This window comes from Parastagonospora nodorum (genome assembly GCF_000146915.1).
Source record: "Parastagonospora nodorum SN15 chromosome Unknown scaffold_3, whole genome shotgun sequence".
Classification (NCBI taxonomy): domain Eukaryota; kingdom Fungi; phylum Ascomycota; class Dothideomycetes; order Pleosporales; family Phaeosphaeriaceae; genus Parastagonospora; species Parastagonospora nodorum.
Window position 1 is genome coordinate 1,250,911 of NW_001884551.1, and position 16,444 is coordinate 1,267,354.

General features: G+C 53.3%; 9 protein-coding genes across 9 annotated transcripts; 6 read left to right on the forward strand and 3 right to left on the reverse strand.

The window, feature by feature from the left end:
* Positions 1-1,036: 1,036 nt before the first annotated feature.
* Positions 1,037-2,470, forward strand: SNOG_02392 (hypothetical protein; the record flags this gene model as incomplete). Its single annotated transcript, XM_001792947.1, has 3 exons — positions 1,037-1,809; positions 1,856-2,104; positions 2,154-2,470. 3 exons carry the CDS (start codon positions 1,037-1,039, stop codon positions 2,305-2,307), a joined length of 1,176 nt encoding a protein of 391 aa, XP_001792999.1. The 3' UTR covers positions 2,308-2,470.
* Positions 2,471-2,879: 409 nt separating this feature from the next.
* SNOG_02393 (hypothetical protein) lies at positions 2,880-4,756 on the forward strand (the record flags this gene model as incomplete). Its single annotated transcript, XM_001792948.1, has 5 exons — positions 2,880-3,057; positions 3,148-3,544; positions 3,594-3,911; positions 3,965-4,435; positions 4,486-4,756. The coding sequence occupies 5 exons, from the start codon at positions 2,880-2,882 to the stop codon at positions 4,754-4,756; spliced, it is 1,635 nt and encodes a 544-aa protein (XP_001793000.1).
* A 364-nt stretch (positions 4,757-5,120) lies between these two features.
* Positions 5,121-5,400, reverse strand: SNOG_02394 (hypothetical protein; the record flags this gene model as incomplete). Its single annotated transcript, XM_001792949.1, has 2 exons — positions 5,121-5,217; positions 5,363-5,400. 2 exons carry the CDS (start codon positions 5,398-5,400, stop codon positions 5,121-5,123), a joined length of 135 nt encoding a protein of 44 aa, XP_001793001.1.
* A 297-nt stretch (positions 5,401-5,697) lies between these two features.
* On the forward strand, positions 5,698-5,909 carry SNOG_02395 (hypothetical protein; the record flags this gene model as incomplete). The annotated part of the gene is made up of 2 exons (XM_001792950.1): positions 5,698-5,782; positions 5,839-5,909. 2 exons carry the CDS (start codon positions 5,698-5,700, stop codon positions 5,907-5,909), a joined length of 156 nt encoding a protein of 51 aa, XP_001793002.1.
* Positions 5,910-6,355: 446 nt separating this feature from the next.
* Positions 6,356-9,921, forward strand: SNOG_02397 (hypothetical protein; the record flags this gene model as incomplete). Its single annotated transcript, XM_001792951.1, has 5 exons — positions 6,356-6,395; positions 6,453-6,511; positions 6,591-7,394; positions 7,444-9,133; positions 9,258-9,921. 5 exons carry the CDS (start codon positions 6,356-6,358, stop codon positions 9,281-9,283), a joined length of 2,619 nt encoding a protein of 872 aa, XP_001793003.1. The 3' UTR covers positions 9,284-9,921.
* Positions 9,922-10,403: 482 nt separating this feature from the next.
* On the forward strand, positions 10,404-11,513 carry SNOG_02398 (hypothetical protein; the record flags this gene model as incomplete). The annotated part of the gene is made up of 1 exon (XM_001792952.1): positions 10,404-11,513. One exon carries the CDS (start codon positions 10,404-10,406, stop codon positions 11,511-11,513), a length of 1,110 nt encoding a protein of 369 aa, XP_001793004.1.
* A 752-nt stretch (positions 11,514-12,265) lies between these two features.
* On the reverse strand, positions 12,266-12,584 carry SNOG_02399 (hypothetical protein; the record flags this gene model as incomplete). The annotated part of the gene is made up of 2 exons (XM_001792953.1): positions 12,266-12,366; positions 12,476-12,584. The coding sequence occupies 2 exons, from the start codon at positions 12,582-12,584 to the stop codon at positions 12,266-12,268; spliced, it is 210 nt and encodes a 69-aa protein (XP_001793005.1).
* Positions 12,585-13,117: 533 nt separating this feature from the next.
* Positions 13,118-14,472, forward strand: SNOG_02400 (hypothetical protein; the record flags this gene model as incomplete). The annotated part of the gene is made up of 6 exons (XM_001792954.1): positions 13,118-13,149; positions 13,368-13,473; positions 13,532-13,615; positions 13,682-13,751; positions 13,848-14,263; positions 14,347-14,472. The coding sequence occupies 6 exons, from the start codon at positions 13,118-13,120 to the stop codon at positions 14,470-14,472; spliced, it is 834 nt and encodes a 277-aa protein (XP_001793006.1).
* SNOG_02401 (hypothetical protein) lies at positions 14,313-15,113 on the reverse strand (the record flags this gene model as incomplete). The annotated part of the gene is made up of 3 exons (XM_001792955.1): positions 14,313-14,605; positions 14,629-14,677; positions 14,881-15,113. 3 exons carry the CDS (start codon positions 15,111-15,113, stop codon positions 14,546-14,548), a joined length of 342 nt encoding a protein of 113 aa, XP_001793007.1. The 3' UTR covers positions 14,313-14,545.
* Positions 15,114-16,444: the final 1,331 nt, after the last annotated feature.

Consider the following 16,444-nt stretch of genomic DNA (forward strand, 5'->3'; position numbering starts at 1 on the left):
CATCGCGAAATCAAGAAACATTGTGAGCCAAGGTCGATCATTCGCTTTGTGAGGAAGTTGCAAGCTGCGACCAGGTACAGTGTCGGTGACGTACCGCCCTGGAAGTCGTGGCTGCCACGCTGACAGGGATTCAAGCAAGGCGAAGCTTGTCACGACAACCAATGACTGGAGCTTCCACCAGGTGCTTTGAAACGTTGCAAAACGGCCGGCCGAAGTAGCGGAAGGGTGTAGGCGAACCGGCTAGACGTAGTAATGTGTGGCCGTACCTCGTGATGATTCTCTTCTACATTCTGCAAAAAGGCATGCAGAACCCCGAAGCAATTTTAGGCGGGCAGGAATCGAAACGTGACGAGCATAGCCCCGAAAGCCGTCCAATTGACAGACTGACATACAACATAGCTCACTTTCTCGCGCAGAGCCATGGAAGATGTGATAATTAGATCTTTGCGCGCATCGAAAATTCACGACCTCGGTCTTTTGCGCGATTGACCGCACGGCAGTCATGTCGTGTTGCAAACAAAAACATGCATGACGCGTGCTACGTGTGTCTGTTTGCGCTGCAATTTGCCATGGGCCGAGCAGAAAATGCACCGAAGTTGTCCGTCCTTGGGCTTTGGGTAATTTGAGGTTAGGCTCAGGGTCTCCGAGCACGGAAGAAGGCGATATGCAGCGGCCAGCCTGCAAAGTCTCGCCACCACGCGAGTGTCTGGTGCGAGATCTGCAGCTTCTTGGCATCTCCTGACAATTATCGACATTTGCATTACCCATCAAAGGGCGACTGCTTTCCCCTACAAGTCTCACGCACCTTTCTAACCCGGTACACTCTTTTCTACCTGCTGCGCATCTTTCTGCTGCCCTCACGCTCTCGCAGCCCCCCACACATTGCTGTTCCGAAGATTCGGCATTTCGCCGCAGCGGCCACCGCCCCCGTCTACCATCCTAGGCTCCGTCTTGTCGGTGAATGACCACATCGTATTCGTACCGACTGCACGCCGACATAATCTATCCGCCAGACTACATGTCCACAACCACCACTATGCCTGGCCGCACCCTGCCCACGATTCCGATCGCCGAAGTCCGATCACACAACAACGAGAAGTCCTGCTATGTCACTATCGGCACCAAAGTCTACGATGTCACCGACTTTCTCGACGGCCATCCAGGTGGTGGCGAACTTATCCTCGAGTATGCCGGCAAGGACGTGGAGGCTATCCTGAAAGACGAGCTGTCCCACACTCACTCCGACTCCGCCTACGAGATCTTGGACGAGAGCCTTGTTGGCTTCACGCCTAACGAGGCGCTCATCGACGGCGCAACAAAGAGCTCCCACCCATCCGAGATCGTCCCTCTGCTGCCTACAGAGGCAGGCAAAGCCGAGCTCAAGGGCATGACCCTGAACGGCAAGCCGCTCTATTCAGCAACGGGCATGTCCTCCGCCGAGGATCTGTCCAAGGAGACCGACCCAAACCAAGACTACAAGGAGCACAAATTTTTGGACCTCAGCAAGCCGCTACTGATGCAGGTGTGGAACGGTGGCTTTTCGAAGGACTTCTACCTAGAGCAAGTGCACCGTCCACGACACTACAAGGGAGGTGACTCGGCGCCGCTATTTGGCAACTTTCTTGAGCCGCTGAGCAAGACACCATGGTGGGTTGTACCTACTATATGGTGGCCCTGTGTTACTATTGGCACCAGCATAGCTATGCGCGGACTCAGTGGATCCGCCACTGCCGGCTACTGGGTGTTCGGCCTCGGGTTCTGGACAATTATCGAATACGTCCTACACCGCTGCCTATTTCATTTGGACGAGTATGTACATCTCTGTGATAGCGCTGATCATTGCTGACAAGTACAGGCACCTACCAGATAACCGCGTTGGCATTACCCTGCATTTCCTTCTTCACGGCATCCACCACTACCTTCCTATGGACAAATACAGACTTGTCATGCCACCAACACTTTTTGTCGCACTCGCAGCGCCATTCTGGAAGCTTGCCCATACTATCATCTTCTGGAACTGGTACGCCGCGACCGCTGCTTACTGCGGCGGCATATTTGGATACACTCTCTATGACATGACCCATTACTTTTTGCACCACCAGAAGTAAGTCCTTCAATACACGTTGATCAAAGTGCCTAGCTGACATTGGTAGACTGCCCGCGTACTACCAGGAACTCAAGAAGTACCACCTCAAGCACCACTTCGCTGACTACGAAAACGGCTTCGGGGTTACTAGCCGCTTCTGGGACCGGGTTTTTGGTACTGAGCTGGAGATGGGTCCATCCAAAGTCATCAAAAGCACGTAGTGAAGCAAGTTGTATCGTGCGGAGTGAGAGAGTTTAACGTGTACCCTTATTAGAGGATGTCTTCATAACGCACGGCGGCACGATATGGCGCACGGGAAGGACAATATTGTTTACGTTGTTACGATTTTATTCTCCATTAGACCTAATCTTAATATACACTTTCATGTCCGTATTTTTTTTGATCTGTGTACTACCTTTTCGCGCAGGAACGTACAACAGGTACAGGGGGTCTGTGCCAGCTTACGTGATCTACGCTTAGTCACACCACTAGCGCCTCCAGCTTTTGAATTGCGCCTAGATCAGCCTCGATCCGCACCAACCTCTCAACTCCACAACCGCAGCACACTGCGCGCAACAACTCAGCTTCGATCAAGCAGGTTCCAGTTGAGCGCGATACAGAGTTGGACAGTCAAGTCCGTACTACAGACAGTTGCCTGCGAGGGCATTCGCCAGTACAACAATTATATCCAGTCACAGAGCACCACAGCTCGCCGCATTCTATTCACACTCTACCGTGACCGCGCACACAATTCGAACGATACAACTTATCGCACCCTAGGATCAAACCGAAAATGGCTGTGTCTAACCCGCAAGACGTCGATGCCTTCCTCGAGGATGTTGCCCAGGATGTCCTGAAGACCAAAGAAAACGAGCGCCGCGCGAGCATTGACGAGCGAGAGAAGGAGGACCGCCTCCGCAGCAACCGCGACCGATACCCCGACCGCCGTGATAGGAGCAGGGAACGTAATCGTGAGTCCAATGGAAGGCGTCGAAGCCGCGAGACAGACCACCGTCGAAGAGATGGAAGCAGGCCCCGATCAAGCAAAGGTACTGACACAGATGAAGACCGTGATAGGACTCGTCGCAACGACTCGCGCGACCGTCACTTCCGTGGCGGACGTCGAGGAGGACGCGGAGATGGTGGAGGCGACTATTACAGCGGTGGTGGCCGTCAGCGTTCTCGCTCCCCGCGCCGTGACCGCGACCGCGACTCCAAGTACCGTGAGCGAAACAGGTCCCGAGACCGCCGCGGTGGTCGTGATGAGCGTAGCGCCCCACGTCATGGTAAGACCGTGTCGCCAGAGGTCACCGAGGACGATCGCGACAAGCGCACCATCTTTGTGCAGCAGATTTCGCAGCGTGCCCTCACCCACCACCTGCTGGCATTCTTTGAGACTGTCGGCCCTGTGATTGAGGCTCAGATTGTTAAGGATCGCGTTACTGGTCGCTCTAAAGGGTATGTGGTTTACTTCCCTCTGACAACAATTGTACTAACTTGGCCCCAGTGTCGGCTACGTTGAGTTCAAAGACGAAGAGTCTGTTGCCAAAGCTCTCGAACTGACTGGTCAGAAACTGAAGGGTGTCCCCATCATTGCGCAACTCACGGAGGCCGAGAAGAACCGCGCTGCTCGCCCATCTGAAGGTGGCGCTGCTCCTGGTGCCAATGGCGCGCCGTTCCACCGCCTCTACGTTGGCAACATTCACTTTAGTGTTACGGAGCAGGATCTACACACGATCTTTGCACCCTTTGGGGAGCTCGAGCAGGTCACCCTTCAGCGTGATGAGACAAATCCAGCTCGCTCCAAAGGTTATGGTTTTGTTCAGTAAGTCATGACGATCTGATGCTGGCAATACGCTGTCGCTGACTTCTCCACAGGTTCGTTGATCCAACTAAAGCTAAAGAGGCCCTCGCAGAGATGAACGGCTTCGAGCTCGCTGGTCGCCAGATCCGTGTTGGTCTTGGCAACGACAAGTTCACCCCTGAGTCCACCGCCAGCCTGCTTCGCACCTTCAACCAACAGGCCCAGTCCTACCAGGGCTCAGCCTTCAGCGGTGCAGGTGGCCGTGGTGCTTACGCTGGTGGTACTGGTGGCGTCTTCGACCGCACCCACAGCAAGGATGACCGTGGTGTCAGCGGTGCCTCTGCTTTGGACGACAGTGATGTTGCTGGGGTCAACTTCAAGACTTACGATCGCAGCAAGCTCATGAACGCGCTAGCCCGTCGCGATGGTCCTGAGGCTGCAGCCCAGATCGCCCGCCCAGTCGTCAGCAAGCCTCGTGACCCCATCGTCGACAAGCCCATGGCTTCCAAGTGCATCAAGATCGAGAATGCCTTCGATGCTGATCAGTGAGCTTTCCATTGCGTCTCTTGCGCAGCCCAATACTAACTGCATACAGGGAACTCCAGCAGTTTGGCCCCAGCTGGGTCAAGGACCTCGAAGGTGAAGTTAAGCTTGAGTGTGACAAGAAGTACGGCAAAGTTGTTCACATTGCTGTCGAACCCAACTCTGAGGGCGATGTCTACGTCAAGTTCGACTCGGTCACTGGTGGCGAGAAGGCTCTTCGTGGTCTCAACGGTCGCAACTTCAACCATCGCGTTATCCGCGCCTCCTACGTTGTGGATAAGATCTACAACTCTCTCTGGGGTGCTGCAGCAAGCAAGTTTTGAGGTCTCAAACCCAGCTCTTCAGAGGTACGTTAGAACTGTGAGAAACATGGTGGACATGAGAGCTCTAGTCAAGCTCTATCGGTGTCTGCCACCCTAAAACTTCTGCGCAGGGTTCTTTGACCTGGATCACTTTTCGGACTTTCGACAGCATTGAAGGCGCTATGAGGACTATGACAGGAGCTACAGCTCCACTCGACGGCATGTTATCATGCATGGTGTGGGAGGATATTGCATTGTTCAGCCTGGATCAGAAGAATCTTTTGCTTGGAAGCTGGATGTCAGAAATTGTTGGTATGCTCCTCGCCTGTTTTCGGCAGGCTCACATCTTACACTCGTTGCCTAGGTACATACCGAGTGGCCCCGACTAGTTGGCCCTGCGACACGGAGCAAGGACACGGAGGACAAGGGCTGCTAATTGTACATAGGACCAGCTCGTCTCTTCCGTTTCGCGGATTTCGCGTCTGCTCTAAATCATGTACAAAGCTTAACGGTCGCTAACTCTCTACGTGAGTGATGTTCTTGGATGTGCCGCTACTAGGTAATGCTTGAACAAATCCCATGCGTGGTGACATTCACACTGACCCTTGGGTTGTTTGCTCAACTCACCTGAAGCCGTCTGGAATTGTAAGCACGTGGTCGCGCATGTTGAGCCAAAATAGGAAGCGCTTCTAATCTTCTCCGACACCCACTCACACAACTGACCGAATCGGACACAAAATGGTCAACAGTATCTTTTGGCTGTACAGCCCCGTGATAGCACAGTGCTAACATGAAGACACGTCGAATGCAACTGTATGGATATATGCCGTTGCTTGTTTGCACTTGCCTCTCCGCTCTTACATAGCTTTACAATACAAACCATGGTGTCTTGGATTCTTTGAAAGCAGTTCGTCGGTAATGGTGATGCGCGGCTTTTGACCAATGAAGACAAGGTGATAGACATGGCGGAAGCCACGCATGCATCCCAGCTTGGCGCTGCAAACAGACGCCCATGGACGAGACTGTTCATCCCAGGTTCGGGAGACGGTGTGTCTGTGAAAGACCATGATGCGGGCGCTGAAACAGCAGACCCTTTGGTTCAGGGCGCAAGCTGTTGGCTCCAGCGCAGGGCTGCAGCGGGAGCGCAAGGGAGCGCAAGCTCAATCTGGGGTGAGGGAAGGCACGGTCCAAGCGAGCCAATGTGGTTGCCAGGCGGTTGTGCCTTCCCAAAGTCCGCGTCGACAGCCGACCTCCTGCCTAAGAAAAGTGGGAATCACCATAGGCACACACAAAAGACGGTCTCTCACCCGGCAAACTCGTTGTTTGCTGCTGCTTGCTAGCTGCGCAGAATAAACCCGGCCCCTTCTTTCAAGCACGGCGGCGTAGTGGGGCACGACCCGTCTGGAAAACAATAATTCACGTGTTGTTAGCCCTGTCTGTCTACGCTCGACCTGCTTCAAATTCCCTCCCTACACCGCGCCCACCGCAACTTCTTACTCTTTTCCTTCACTGCCGCCCACCCTCCAACCGCAACACACGCCACCGCGGCACCTTTACTTGTTCAGCCTCTAGATACCCCTCTCTGAACTCTCTGACTCCCGCACACTCCCTCCTGCAATCATGGATATCAACCAGGTGTTGGAGGGGACTTTCTCGCCTGGTACGCTACCCTCGCTGCCTCACGTGTGCCGCGGCAGCATTCACTGACAGCTCCCAGATGCGAACATCCGTAACAGCGCCGAGCAGCAGCTCCAGCAGGCCGCCGACTCCAACTTTGTAAGTCCCCCCCCCCGCAACGAGCAGGCTGCAGGTGCGCATCGCAGAACACGTCCACTAACAGCCCCGTCTCCTCTAGCCACAATACCTCTCCATCCTCAGCGGCGAACTCGCAAACGAGCAGGCGACGCCGGCCATTCGACAAGGTGCCGCACTCGCCCTGAAGAACGCCTTCACCGCACGCGAGTATGCCCGGTTACGTCAGGTCCAAGACCGCTGGATCAACCTCGATGCCGAGATCAAGCAGACGGTCAAGCAGGTTGCTCTGCAAACTCTGGCTACACCCTCAAAACAAGTCGGCTCAGCTGCTGCCCAGTTCATCGCCTCAGTGGCCGCCATCGAAATACCCCGCAACCAATGGCCGGAGCTCATGCCCGCCCTGGTCGAGAGTGTAGGACAGGGCACAGATAGCCAGAAGCAGGCGTCGCTGACTACCATCGGCTTCATCTGCGACACGGACGACATGGAGCTGAGGGAGGCGCTGGGCCACCACTCCAACGCCATTCTGACTGCCGTCGTTCAGGGTGCTAGGAAGGAGGAGACCAACAACGATGTCCGTGTCGCCGCCATCAACGCGCTCAGCGACTCGATCGAGTTTGTGCGCTCCAACTTTGACAACGAGGGCGAGCGCAACTACATCATGCAGGTCATCTGCGAAGCTACACAAGCCGACGACGACCGCATCCAGCAAGGCTCGTATGGATGTCTGAACCGCATCATGGGTCTGTACTACGACAAGATGCGCTTCTATATGGAGAAGGCTCTTTTCGGCCTTACCATCCAAGGCATGAAGAGCGACGAGCCAGATGTTGCCAAGCTCGCAGTAGAGTTCTGGTGCACGGTCTGCGAAGAAGAGATCGCAATCGAGGACGACAACACACAGGTATGATGGTCTTGCCTTTCACAGCCTGAAGATACTGACTCTGCAATAGGCACAGGCTGAGGGCTCCACTGAACTCCGCGAGTACTTCAACTTCGCCCGCGTTGCGACACAAGAGGTCGTCCCGGTGCTGTTGGAGCTCCTCGCCAAGCAGGACGAGGACGCCGACGACAATGAGTACAACACATCCCGCGCTGCCTACCAGTGTCTGCAGCTTTGGGCACAGTGCGTCGGTAGTGGTGTCATGCCGCCAGTTCTTGCCTTTATCGAGAAATACATCCGCTCCGAAGACTGGCGCTACCGTGACGCTGCCGTCTCTGCTTTCGGCGCCATCATGGAGGGCCCCGAAGAGTCTGTTCTCGACCCCATTGTAAAGCAAGCTCTGCCCACTCTGATTGGCATGATGGACGATCCGAACATACATGTCAAGGACTCGGCAGCGTATGCCTTGGGCCGTATCTGTGAAGCTGTGCCCAGCGCGCTTGACGCACAGCAACACTTGCCGACGTTGATTGGAGCACTGTTCGGCGGGTTGTCAAGCAACCCGAAGATGGCAGCGTCGTGCTGTTGGTCTCTGATGAACTTGGCCGACAGATTTGCTGGCGAGCCAGGCTGCCAGTCTAACCCGCTCTCTGCCCACTTTGCACAGAGCGTGCAACACCTCTTGACAGTCACCGAGCGCGCCGATGCGGACAACCAGTTGCGTACCGCAGCCTACGAGGTGCTCAACTCTTTTGTCAACAACGCTGCAGGTGACAGTGTACCTCTTGTGAACGAGCTGTCTAACGTCATCCTTGAGCGCCTCGAGAAGTCAATGGCGCTACAGGGACAAGTTGTCAGCGTTGAGGACAAGCTCACTCTTGAGGAGATGCAGACCAGCTTGGCCAGCGTCGTCATGTCCATTGTTCAGAGACTTGAGGCAGATATCAGGCCCCAGGCAGACCGCATCATGCAAATCCTACTCAGCCTTCTGTCTTCGCTGCCCCCGAAGTCAAGTGTTCCGGACACAGTCTTTGCAGCCATTGGATCGATCGCTACTGCTCTGGATGAAGAGTTCGCAAAGTACATGGAGGCATTCTCGCCCTTCTTGTACAACGCTCTCAACAACCAGGACGAGCCTGCTCTCTGCTCCATGGCCATTGGATTGGTTTCTGACATTACTCGTTCCCTTGGCGAGGCTGTTCAGCCATACTGCGATGCTTTCATGAACTCTCTGCTCAACAACCTACGAAGCCCTGCCCTGGGTAACCAGCTCAAGCCAGCCATCCTGCAATGTTTTGGCGACATTGCGCACGCGATTCACGGTGCGTTCGAGCCTTACCTTCCAGTCGTTGCCCAGGTGCTTCAGCAGGCTGGCCAGGTTAATCTCACCACTGAGGGCAACTTCGAGATGATTGACTACGTTACCTCGCTACGCGAGGGCATCATGGACGCATGGGATGGCTGCATCGTTGCGATGAAGATCAGCAACAAGACTAACCTCGTCGTCCCTTACATGGACTCGATCTTTGATCTGCTCCGCAACATTCAGCAGGACACCAACCGCACCGAAGGTCTTCTTCGGTCGTCTTGTGGTGTGATTGGTGACATCGCTGAAGCGTTCCCTAACGGCGAGTTCAGGGAATTCTTCCGCCACGATTTCCTGACTGCTATGGCAAGGGAGGCCCGCTCCAACCAAGACTTCAGTGGCCGAACACGCGATACTGCGCGGTGGGCCCGTGAACAGATCAAGCGCCAAATTGGTACGTCGGCCCACCAACTCAACAACCCTTTTCTTCGTCCCCCACGAGCCCACTAAATCGTTGCCCCTGTCCCTATATGCTTGTCCCTCTATATACATTATATCCGGCTGACCCCGTCCCCCAGGCGGCAACTCAAGCGTCATGGCTTGATAGATTTGCTTATACCCACCCCCTGCCCCCTGCCTCGTCGATCCGAGCAGAGTTTGGTCACTTGCCTCAGAGACTTCTTCCCTCTTGGAAGTAGTATCTGGCCTTTGACTGAGTTCGCGCGATCTAGATGCTTTCCTCTTTTCGGACGAAGCTGTTCATGCCACGGCGTCGAGAATATGGACACGCCGGGGCGCGATCTCGCCCTTGTAAACCGGTAGCTAGTCGGAACAGCTGGGAGTGGTGGATCTGGGCTATTCACGTTTCGAAATGGCTAGTCCAGTCCCCCGACGGCACCCGAATGCTGCATCGACGGCTATGATGGCCCAAGCCCCGAGCAACAAAAGCATAACCTACAGCACCCAAAGCCCAGGATCCGTTGTCTTCAACAGAACGAACTTCCAGCGATCCACACCTCACACCCCGCATCCTCCCACGAACCGCATAGCACCTCTCCACCACAATGTAGCACCACCTTTTGTAGGCAAAGCCAAGCGCTTCTGCCAGGAGAACGTTTAGATAACCGTCATTCTGTCATTTGCAGGACGTCTATACCACTTCTTTTCTGCCATGGATACAGCTGGTTTGTAGTTGTAATTCAAGTGAAATAAAGCACACATGCATCATTTGGCCTTGTGCGTTCATTAAAGTGACTGATATTATGGCTGCTTGGAATGATATCAAATGACTTGTATGAGAAGTATCGAGGCTCCGTCATGGACGCTCAGCTAGTGAAGAAAGTGCAAGGTAGACTGCGTGTGATTGGAAGTTTGCATGGGCGGCTGCGGGCAGATCCCGAGCGCATGGTTTGTGGTGGGATGACGCTACGGAGGACATCAACTACGCGAGATGCCCTCAACAGCTGCTGCGCTCACCACTCGTACTCGCAAACACATCGCTTCAAGGTCGCATCTGTGCGTCGGTTAGGAGACGTGTCAAGTTAAGAACCGCCACCAGGTGGCCTCTTCCTCGCACACTCATCGCACCTGGCTTGCTTGTGTGACGCGCTGCATCGCGACACGACAGTTATCGTCCCAAGCTGCATAAGATGGCCTCTCATGCCTCAACACCACGGTCGCAATCGCGCTCTTCGACCGGTAGTAGCGGCACATCAGATACCACCATGCTTGACGCACCGCCACAGACTCCCAGTCGCCCAGTTCGCCCTCGCCATGCCTCAGCCAGCAACCCGTCGCCCGCGTCGCAAGCAGTCTCGTTTGACGCCTCCTTCTCCCTGCTCCTGTCTCTGCCCAGAGAACTTCGCGAACGCATATATGTCTTCGCGCTCACGTCTTCGCACCCGTTCCCGTGTCCGCGCCCACTTCAGCCTCCGCCTGAGAAGTTCAAGCATCATGTCAGCGTCAGCCTCATCCGCGCCAATAAACAAGTCTACGAAGAAAGCGTGTCGATGCTGTATAGCAGGAATACATTCCTCTTCGTCCATCCGTCCGATTGCAACATCTTCCGCATCATTGCCGCCCCAGCGTCACACAATATAACCAGCGTTTTCTTCCGCATTCGCGAGAAGGACTTGCGCTTGTGGACGAGTTATCTCGGGAGCAAGACTACAGAGCGCAGCTTGCGGTTCGACCTGCCAAAACTGAAGAATCTCTCCATCTCCATGCTCTACCGGAACCTCACCATGCACACCGCTCTCCTAGCCCACAGTCTGCAAAACAATGCCCTCGCCGGTCTACCCCCCGCCATCGTGGTGCAAGTCCAAGCCGTGCAAAATGCGCTAGGCCAGCAAATCGCCGCGCTGAATCAACAGGGCAGGAATGCCGAAGGGGGCGATGATGTATCGCAAACTCCCCCGCCAGCAATCCCCTTCTCCCAATTCCAAGCTGGCGCGTTGTTCCCGCAACCGCCGCCACCACCTCCTGCTCCCGTCCATCACAATCCTCCACATCACCACCAGGCCATCCCAATCGTATACGGCACGCCCAGTCCCGGTCCCAATCCGCCCACGCACTTCCTCCGCTTCGAGCGCGAAATGGGCATCGAGGCGCTGTGTCTGGCACTTTCGGAGACGCGCAGGAAAGACACGGACGTCAAGATTGTATGTACGATGCGCATCCCCAAACGCGAGGTTGAGCGGCTGGTGCGTATGTGGCCGGAGGAGATGGAGAGGTGTGAGGTGTGGAATGCCCGGACGAGGTTTAGGAAGGTTGGGGGCGTGGAGGTGAGTTTGGAGGTCTGCGGGTATGAGATTCTGGGGATTGGTGGTGCGTGAGGGGTGCAGTGAAGCAGGGAGTGAACTCGTTTTCCTTGCATTTTTCTTGAGAAGAGCACTGCTCTTGAGTACGGTGTGTTCGATGGGTTGCGTGGTGCTATCACACACCGCATTTACTGTAAGAAAGTGCCTGATGTTTGCTTCGCTGCGAAGCAAATATCGTTCAGTCTTACAAAACTTAAAAAGGCGCAGATACTTGATCTGCATATCATGGGCTGTTGCACAGATTCAACATACCGAGGTGGACGGTTGCACATCAACGATTGGACTCTCCCAATATGGCTTCTGGTTGGAGTCTTAAGATTTGACGGCGGGGGATGCGGCTTTCAACAGCGTATACTTAACAGCATATGACTTAGATGTCATGGCTACTTCTCTGCGTGCAGAGCTTATCAAAGTTCGACGACAGCCTAGTTGCTACGCACGGCAAAGAGCTAGGGATTCATACACTGTGGGGGTATACTACTTTGATCAGAGAAATATTGCGCTGTTCCGCAAAAAAGGAACTGTTAAGAAATGATTGTCCATATACTCACAAGTCTCTCAATCTAGGTACGTGCACTGAGAACGAGCTCGTGTTTTACCATATATTTTCAGGCACTTCATCGAACGCTAGTAAGGGACGGGTCAGATCAGATAAGACCGATAACACACTTCAATCTTGACTGGCTCAAAGTCGTCGCGTGCGCAGCTAAGCTTGGTGAAGGTGAATTACGGTTTAGTGATTGAACTATGGCGTGATTCTCGTTTTGCTAGCGTTTGATGAAGTACCCCACGATTGTGTTGTTCACACCGCCTTGAAAACGTACACGAATGGCCTGCCACTCTACAGGTACCCTTGAGTATTTCAAGTCTACGGTTGTTTTCTATGTTCTGCTAAAAGCCTACTCTGGCGTTAATGTTGTAACACCAGCATGCGCGCCATGGACGCAGCCAGCGATCAATGAAACGAGCACGCTCACATCGAGGCAACATGCAATCTCCCATCTCATGCGCCGCAGCCGACGTAGAACATCCCGCACCCCAGAAAAACGGCGCAGAGAGCCGCACCAACGAGGCCTTTGCGGCCATCTTGTCCGCACTCAGGGTGCCTGATTGGCGTCACGCATGGCATTCACACTAGAATCCGATCGGTTGGATCCTGTGACGGCGACGTTTTCGCCTAACGTTTACGCTAGCAACGATGCTAATGACACTATGCCTACATTCATCGACATGATTGGAAATCTCCCGGCCAAGCGTATACGACTTCAACGACTCTTCCCTATCCTGCTAGTCGCCATTGCGGCTCGACGGCTTGATGCATATGATCGAGATCCAGCAGGGAACGTCACCCAATAAAGCCGACCAGCAAAGGCCCTTTTGTCAAAGCGATGCCCATGGTTTTCAAATATGTTTTCTGGCTGAATCGAGCTTTTCTTCTTCTCAAGGTCTCTAATGGAACCTTCATCGTCGGCGTCCAAAGTGGCTATACCCAGGCTTCCAGGACGCGAATACTACATTCCGGCCAAATCTGCCTCGAGACCTCGCGCACCCAAGTCTTGCTCCGTCGCGTGCAGGCAGTGTCGCAAGCGCAAGATTCGGTGCACGGGTGAGACGCCGAAATGCAGGAATTGTCTGGTGGGCCACGTCCGGTGTGTGTATTCGCTGTCGAGAGGGAATCGGTTGAAAGAGTATGTTGGATAAACCTTATTTGGATAAATAATGTGTTTGGAGAGTGAAAATCTTGTATCATGTCTTTACGTTTCGAAACACCTGCAGTGTGTTCCCAAACACAAGTTTTGCGGTCGGGATCGTCATCGGCTCTCTCATATGCATGTGTGTGGGGAAGGGCTTTGAACTGAAGAAATCTAGAGCAAATGAACGCAATGAGAGTTTGGTTGGGTTTCTCAAACACTTGGGTACAAGCTATGGTGGACAGGTGCAGCTTGAGATTGACGAGTTTCTTGGGGGGCTCGAGGTTTGTCATTTGCACATGTAATGCTTCACACATTCTCGACTTGACTCACGCGGTATAGAGTGACTCTGATGGCGACACGACATCCCCACAAACGATGCCTGAGCAAGTCGGCAGCAGAGAACGATCTGGCACGAACGAAACAGTAGAAAGTGGTTCGGGGTATGTTGTTCACCAACTTTCTATCACAGCTAGACTGATGATGTTTTAGGAACTCGTCTGTCCCCATATCGCTGCCCCCAATTTCAACAATGATGTCCACACCGTTGCCGGATCCATCGGTCACAAAAGGCATATCGGATAGCATACTAAGCGAGACCTCAAGGTACATTGATGTCCAGCGCCGATAATTATCTCGCGGCTAAACTGTGTCGCAGTGACATACTCGGCAATACCGATCCAACAGCAACAGCGAGTCTTCGCCAACCCTCCGAAGATGGCAAAAGCGAAAGGATATGACAGCAGACTCACTTGTAATACCGTGTTGAAGCGATGCAATACCAAAGCCTACTATCCTCTCCCCATCCCCGTATCAACCTCCACAGCCCCACAATGTTTCAAAACCCGCCCCCAAACAGCCTTCCCCTCAATCTCACCAACGGTCAGCGGCCACAATACCCTCCCCGCACCATCCTCCCACCCAATCGGTCTCACACCACCAAAAGCATCTTCATACTCCGGCGCCGCACTCATATTCCCCGAATCCACCGTCGTCATCGCAACGCGCCGTGAGTGCCACGCCGTCGCCGCCTCGGTTTCGGTAATCATGTTCAGCGCAGCTTTGGACATGTTGGTGTGTACATGTTTGCCTGCTTTCGCTGCAGAATCTGTGTGGTCCTTGAAAATGCCTTCGCGCGAGGAGACTTGATGATGTAGCCTTGCGGTTTGGTGGGCGTTGAGGACGATGGGGATTTGGCGCAGCCCATTAGTGAGAATAATTCGCGGATAAGGATGAGCGGGCAGAAGCTGTTTACGCTGTGGGCGCATATGATGTCCTCGTAGGGAATTTTGGAGAGGGATTGGACCCAAGAGGATTTTGTGTAGGGTTCGAGGTCACTTGGTGGGGTAGAATTACTCACACAGGCTGTTGATTCGGGGTTTGGCGTGTCGATTCCGGCTTGTACATCATGAGATGCTATCATAACGACATCCACGTACCCTAATACCAAGGGCAAAGCTCCTCTTCTGATTCTTGCTGTGTATGCGCCTTCAACAAGTAGTCCAGTACTACTCGTATCATGGCTCAGCTTCTCTTCTTGACGTACTGCGCGTGCTTCCTTCTTCACACTATCTGTCAAAGTCTGCGCTACGTTATTGATGAGCGCATCCAACTTCGCTTCTCTCCCATCTACCTATGCTGCCAAACACTTCTTCGTCTCATGAACCAAAGCGAAAACATCATCAGCTGACCTGAAGTCCGCCCCAACAACCTCCAGCCTCTCTTTCCAGATACCAGAGTCCTCGTTCAAATACCGAGCGACAGCATCTCTTGGATACCGCGTGGTTGCAATGACGCGCGCGCCACAGCGTAACAATCTCAGAGCGGTAGGATACCCCAGGTTGAGTCGCGCACCCGTGACCAGGGTGGTAAAATCCGCCGGCAGGGTTAAGTTTCGGTGGCATAGAAAGCGAGGAAGAGGCATAATTGAACGTACCACACGGTACACATAGAGACGGATGTGACAGGTAGTGGTTTGCAATGGTAAATCGACAGATGTAACAAAGACGCTTTTGGGGTACTGGCGGTGGTTTGGGAATATCCGAGCTTGTTTGATCGTCTGGAAGTTCATTTAAGTCTACACCGAGCTGTTGCTTAATTAACGCGAAAATGGTCGAGGCTGTTGTTTCTGCCGTTATAACAGCAGTGTCGTGAAAATGCTCAATGACTTTTAAAGCTGTAGCAAGCTCTGATGATGGTAAGAGTCGTTGATCTTGCTCCACTTCTCGCATAGTGCCAGAAGGTACTAATTTGATCCCGGGATTCAAGTTTCTCATGATCTTGTTCAAGAGATTCTCGTAAATGGTACGTTTGATGTCGTGGCTCAACCCTGGGAAAGGCGCAAGATGACAAGCAATGGCTTTTCCCTTATCCTCATCGTACTTGGGGAGATGCCATGCAGTCCAGCTACAGGCTTTGCTGGCATCTATGAGAGATTCGTCATCGCGGAGTCGTTTTGCAATATCTTCCTCAGACTTGGTAGCCACGAATTGTGGTGCGAAAAGCGGAGAGGTTCGCTATGAAGTGATGTGAATGGCTGTGTTTAGATTTTTGCTTTCTCTTGAGAGAGTGAGATCATGTGGAAAATATGAATGTTGATCAATTTATGCGCCGCGGTGGTTACCTTGGCCTACTGTTTTGTCAGCATCAGGTTTCAAGCCACCGAAATCGAGAGAATCAGCATCGTCATGCCTCCATGTTTGGCCATCTAGACAGTTACGCTTCCTACTCTATCGCGGCTCAGACTGGTCGTTACATGAAGACGAAAATCGTTTCACGATGCAATACCAAGTCAGGACAAAGGCATTGGCAGCAGAACTACACCACCTGAAAGACATTTACGAAACACACCCGGGTTTTCTAAAGCAGCAACTCGCTCCGCAGACTCGACGTCTGAACAAAAAACACATACCGACAGTAATGCGAAATGAAGCTCGTAAAATGACAAAGAGAATGTTCCACACTTGGTGGAAAGATGGGGAGAGATACAAGTACCATTTCGCTTTCCCGTTCCCAGGTCTTGTTCCATATGACTGGATGCTGTAATTCTTCAATGAAGTATGCAGAAACACGCCATCCCGGATTTACCTCATCAAAAAAGCATCTCGGCGAATGCCAAAGTTATTCTTGATGGTTTGTCCACATGGGCTTGTGGTGCGCGTAGCCCCAAGGCTTAAAATGAGCAGATCAATCGCTGTGCGCCGAAGAACAAGAAGTATATGCAACCCTTCTTCACATCGATGATATGGGAGAACG